Source organism: Thermobia domestica, chromosome 9 (assembly GCF_964235325.1).
Source record: "Thermobia domestica chromosome 9, izTheDome1.hap1.1, whole genome shotgun sequence".
Classification (NCBI taxonomy): Eukaryota; Metazoa; Arthropoda; class Insecta; order Zygentoma; family Lepismatidae; genus Thermobia; species Thermobia domestica.
This window is the reverse complement of record NC_137462.1, coordinates 74,237,229-74,243,228: the sequence shown is the minus strand read 5'-3', so window position 1 is coordinate 74,243,228 and position 6,000 is coordinate 74,237,229. Positions and strand designations below refer to the sequence as shown.

General features: G+C 33.2%; 1 protein-coding gene across 1 annotated transcript; it reads left to right on the top strand.

Moving 5' to 3' along the window:
- The first annotated feature begins 2,951 nt into the window (after positions 1-2,951).
- LOC145660876 (uncharacterized) lies at positions 2,952-3,716 on the top strand. The gene has a single exon (XM_081726306.1). The coding sequence runs from the start codon at positions 2,952-2,954 to the stop codon at positions 3,714-3,716; it is 765 nt and encodes a 254-aa protein (XP_081582432.1).
- The last annotated feature ends 2,284 nt before the right edge of the window (positions 3,717-6,000 follow it).

The window sequence follows — 6,000 nt, the reverse complement described above, 5'->3', positions numbered from 1 at the left end:
GAATTGCTGAAGCTATGTTATCCGGATACAGAATACCATTCTTGTTCTTTTTATTGTATCCTTTAATATTTATTGCACAGAAATAACAGTCATCATGATGGTTTCGAGGCTCCCTCCACACCATAGGTATTCCGAACTGCATTCCTTTCTTTTTACCATTTGCCCAGGATCTCAGTGCCTCTACACATATTCTGCACACACTGTGAGGTGCCCATGATTTATCTTGATCGCCTAATTTGATACCAAAATAAGCCAAGTACACTTTCTTTATGAACTTGTAATAGGGAGTCTCTGTTTGAGCACAGTGTAATTACCACACACATAACAGAAAATATCAGGGTCATTCAAACATTTACGCGATGTCATTTCCTAACAATTGAGTCACTGCACTAACCAGGAAGACACAACACTATAATGTACGTGCAGACCAATGGAAGGATATAAATATGATTTTCTCTAGCTATATGATATGGATAGAGTTTTAGGTAGTCGGTGATCAAACTAAAACAAGTGAAATGTAATTATGGTGTAATTAGAACTTTTAACTAAGCACTGTTTTATTCTAATGTGTATGCCACGCCTAAGGTTTAAGAGGAACTACTACTGTTACTGAAAAGTTATCAGTTATATTTAATGTCAGTTACAATTTGCTTACATGTGTTGCTGAAACGAAAACTTTTACATTAACTTTATAAGTAACCCAAAGACTATGAAAAACGTCGTCTTTTGAACATTCTTGCACCATGAAACAAATTACGAGTAATTTAAAAATATTTTGCAGTTTAGCTAAGTTATTTGAACTATATTTAGAATGATATTTAATAATTTCTTTAAGTTGGCAACACTGATTAAAATAATGTTATTTCTACTTGTTGTAATTAAAACCACCAAAAACTTTTGTTGTAATGTTATAAACGCAAATTAAAGCAATGATCATTATAAAAATTTAATATAAATACATCATTTTAAGCAGTATAACAATCACTACTCTGAAACGGTTTGAAATAACAATCGTTGTAAATGGCATTACGATCATTTAAGTCTTTTGAAAGCATCTACATGATGAGACGTGATATGTCAGCACGTTTTCGAAGTAAAACTTCAGAAAAAGTTAAATTTTCCATTTCTTGTAACTTTGTTTCTTCATTGATTCGAAATACATTATACATGATCATAGTATTTGACGCTAAGATACAATCAATGCATATTGCACCGTCCATGTCATTTGAGTTATTAGATATCTCCAAAATGTTGATGTTAGTGATATTGTATTGTTCTTTGTTAAACTGAATAATATGTATGGTATTGCGGTTATTTTAATACCCAAATTAGAAATACGTAATGCCTTACGCAGGCAATTTGAGAAAACACTTTTTGTTGCGTTGGCAAACACTGCTTATTTATCTAGTGGTATTGCAGAGTATCTAAAAGAATTTCCCCTTCAATATATATATAGGCATGGATCCAATTGCTATAGCCCCTTTCGAAATAGGTGTACACTGGAGATTTCAATCCTACTACAATATATATGAGAGAGAGAGAAGGCTATATACATCAACAGTGGATTTTGTTTCGGGAGGGGCTTGAGCCCAATAGCCAGTCCCTAAACACGCCACTGCACATCAGTCAATCGTCCTCATATATTCTAACACAGCAACGAAACAAAGGCAACTCTTTACTTTGGGCAAGGCAGTGATATGCTGTCACTGTTAATATTATTCACGGGTTGTCACTGATTCTTTGTTGTTCCTTATTCACATAGATATTCGTCGCTAATGTCAGTGCCGTTCCTGATACACATAGTATTGCCAAGCGAGCGCCAGCGAGTGAAGGCGGGTTAGAGCCCCACAGGGCACGTTATTTTCTGTCTTTCGTTCTTGGGAACTGTAAGGAACCCGTTCAGATGAATCGCGGTTATAGTTAAGGAGCCGTACTTCCCATTTAGGAAGGGACGAGAAACGCCATACTTTCAGGAATTATTCATTGACTATCTAGGATGTTAAAAAGTAGGTAATAGACTGAGTTCTTGCCCTTGTACTTAGGGTGTTTAGGTAGTGCAACAGTAAGATGTATCCTCGTGCACGGGAGATGAGAAGTAGCTGTTCTTAACTATTACTGAATCACTTATTGTCACTGCCTTGCCTGAAGTAAAGACTTGCCGAAACAAATTCTGAGTAAAGGCAATTTTTAATAGCTATCAGTATTCGAGAGAGACCGAGACTTTCGAGACTGACCGAAGTCTGGTCTCGTTCTCGTCTCGCTGTTCTGTCAACAAGGAAGAACGGAGCACATGGCTTGAAAGTGAATAATTTGAATTATTTAAAACACAAAAATTGTTGATTTATTGAAAGTATTCAGGCTTGAAGTACCTTGCATAGGATTTGAATTATGTAAATATGAAATTTGCATACAAGTTTTCCAACTTACTTGGAGCCGTTTATCGTAAAGGCAATCTTCTTTTCTCACCAGATGGAAACAGCGTCCTGAGTCCGGTAGGAAACAGGATTACAATATATGATCTCAAGAAGTACGTGGTTATCATGATATTTTAGGTTTAGGGTTGATTTTCTTCATTAGTATTTGCTACCTTAACCGTTTTCTGACTCTTCTCGTAAATTGTAATGTATCATTAATTGCACAATGTATTACTGCGCGGCTCAGCAAACAAAACAAACAAAAGAAAAACGAAAATACTCAGGGTTGGAAACTTCTTTACACGGAGCATATTGAGGTTACATTTCGATTCGATCTATCGAAACCAGTATGAGTGCTTGTAGTGAATGTCATAAGAACGTTCAAGACAGGATGTAAGCTCTAAAGTCGAGTGTGTAGACTGTAATAACCTGTATCATATCAAGTGTGCGCAACTTAAGAAAGTAGATGTACAATTAATGAAAGACGAAAACAGAGAATGGCGGTGCAAAGTGTGTTTAAAAGAAAAGCGGAAAAGCATGCAGAGTGGGGATGATTTAAATCGCGAAACTCCTAGTTTAGCAGACATGTATAAACTCTTGCAGGATTTGAAGGCAGACATTTCTGAGTTAAAGAAAGATAACGTTAGAATTGAAAATGAGTTGGGCAAGTCCTTAAACCTTACACATGAAAAACTTGATGAGAATGTTGATTTGGTAAAAGAACAATCCGTGAAATTAGGGGAGTGTTTAGAGAAGATAGAACAATTAACGTCTGAAAATGCACAACTGAAAAAACAAGTAAGGGAACTGCAAGCTCAGTTAGATGAACAGGAACAATATGGGAGAAGAAATGCTGTGGAAATTCATGGTGTGCCCGAACAAGTGAACGAAGATACTTATGAGGTGGTTAAAAATATAGGAAAGGCGTTAGATGTGGTAATCAGGGAAGAAAACATAGAAGCATGTCATAGGTTGAAGAAACGACCTCATGAGAAAACTGCAGGCATAATTGTAAAATTTGTTCATCGTAAAACTAAGGATAAATTAATGGAGAAACGAAAAGTCAAAAGGGATTTCAATGCATGTCAAGTTGGTTATGCGAATAATGAGGTTATATATATCAATCACTCTCTTACGTCATTTCGCAAACGTCTGTTTGGTCAGGCAAGAAAATTGCAGAGAGAAAAACAATATGCATTCTTATGGGTTGATCATTCAGGTGTAATTAAATTGAGGAAAACTAGGGATGATAGGAATGTGTTTGTAATTAAATCAGAGGAAGACATTTTGTCACTGATGTAAAGAATGTCTGAAGGTAGTTCGATTTCTATTTACTATCAGAATGTTAGAGGACTGAATACTAAGTGTGATGAATTTAAGGAAGGTCTTTTAGTAACTAGTGATGAATATAATATAATCATTCTGACGGAAACTTGGTTAAAGAAAGGCGTATATGATGCAGAATTATTTAATAATCAGTACAAGGTATACTGAAAAGATAGGATTGAAAAGGGAGGGGGAGGCGTATTGATTGCTATAAGGCGAGAGATAATATCCAGTGAAGTGAAAATAGCAAATAATTTGGAGCTTTTAGTCATAAAATTTGTAGTTAAAGGGAAAATTTATTTTGTTGTAACGATATACTTCGTGCCTGATTCTAGATTAGATGATTATTATGATTTCTATAGAATATTTGAGGAATATAAAATTATGAAAAATTTAGCAAATGATAATATTTTTATAGTAGGAGATTTTAATTTACCGAAAATTAGGGGTCCAGATACGAACTTACTGGAGAAAGGTTCGTTATATAAAGCGTTGGCTGACTTTTTAAATCTCTACGATTTAAAGCTAATAAATAATGTTAAAAATAGTGAGGGAAAGACCCTTGATTTAATTTTAACAAATGTAAAACTTCCTATTGAAGTAAATAAAGAGGAGGCTCTTGTAAAACCTGATATTTATCATCCGGCTTTACTTGTAGATATAAAACTTAAATCAAAAGTGAGTGGTAGCCTTAGTGAACCAATAATTGCATACAACTTTCGAAAAGCAAATTTTTATGAAATGTATAATAGAATCCAAACAGAAGATTGGAGTAACTTAGAGAAAATAGATGATGTAGAGGAGGCAGTTGATTATTTTTACAATAGAATACGGTCAATATTTAATATAACAATCCCTAACAGCTCTTTAAATAAGGAAAAGAAATATCCACGTTGGTTCTCGAAAGAAATTATTGAATTAGTAAAATTGAAAGAATATTATGGGAAGCATAAGAAAAACTCAGTATATAAGACCATGATGTATAAAAATGTAAGATCAGAACTGAAACAAATGATCAAAGGAGCGTATAAAAAATATGTAAATGATTAAGAATTAAATATTAGAAATGATATAAGTACATTCTGGTCATTTATAAAAGACAGGAAAGTGACGAAAGTAGCACCCAATGTTATGACTCTAGATAACAGGGAATATTGTACTAATAAAGATATTGTTAATGGTTTTGCAACTCATTTTAAAGCTGTATATCTGGGGGTTCCATCAACTTATAGAGTGAATGACAGAAACAATTATTCTCAATTATATAGTACACTAAAGTTAGATCCTGTAAATGTGACAGAATATCAAAACGCTATCCGTAATTTAAAACCTAAGAGAACATGTGGAATAGATGGAATACCACCTTATATTATTAAGGGTTGCTCGGAGGTTTTAATGCGTCCTTTCTGTTATATATATAATTTGGTGATTAAAAAACAGATGTTTCCAAATACCTGGAAGGTATCTCGTATTAGTCCAATCTTTAAGAGTGGAGAAAAAAATAAAGTTGAGAATTACCGACCGATATCAATAATTTGTGCTCCAGCCAAGGTATTAGAACATATACTCTATATACGTATTTTTAATCACGTTAAATCTTTTATTTATCAGAACCAACATGGATTTTTTACAGGTAGATCAACTGTTACAAATCTAATTAATTTTGTTGAAGATGTACAGGATGCATTGCATAAACAAAATAGAGTGGATACTATATACTTTGACTTTTCAAAGGCATTTGACAAAATTAATCATGATATTTTATTGAATAAATTGTCAAATTTTGGTTTGAGCTTGTTGTTTTTAAAATTAGTGGCATCGTATCTTGAATATAGAAAACAATATGTTTCATACAATTGTCATCAGTCTTCTTTTTATCAAATGAGTTCTGGCAAACCGCAAGGCTCTAACTTAGGACCTTTATTTTTTCTAATATATGTAAATGATTTACCGTCTAAAATTAAACATTCGAACTGTATAATGTACGCGGATGATTTAAAATTGTATAAAGAAATAAAAAATAAGAATGATGAATATATGTTACAATCCGATATTGCGGAAGTCTACAATTGGAGTGTTGAAAATATGTTGTATCTAAATTTACAAAAATGTCAATTTATGATAACTAAAAAGCGGAACTATATTGATTGTAAATATTACTTAAATGGTGTTGAATTGGAAAGGAAATATGAAGTTAAAGACTTAGGTGTATATTTTAATAATAGCTTGTCATTTAAAACTCATATTGATAATATAACGA

Excerpts from the sequence above, each read along its gene's own strand:
- LOC145660876 (XM_081726306.1), top strand. The coding sequence starts at position 2,952 with ATGCAGAGTGGGGATGATTTAAATCGCGAAACTCCTAGTTTAGCAGAC.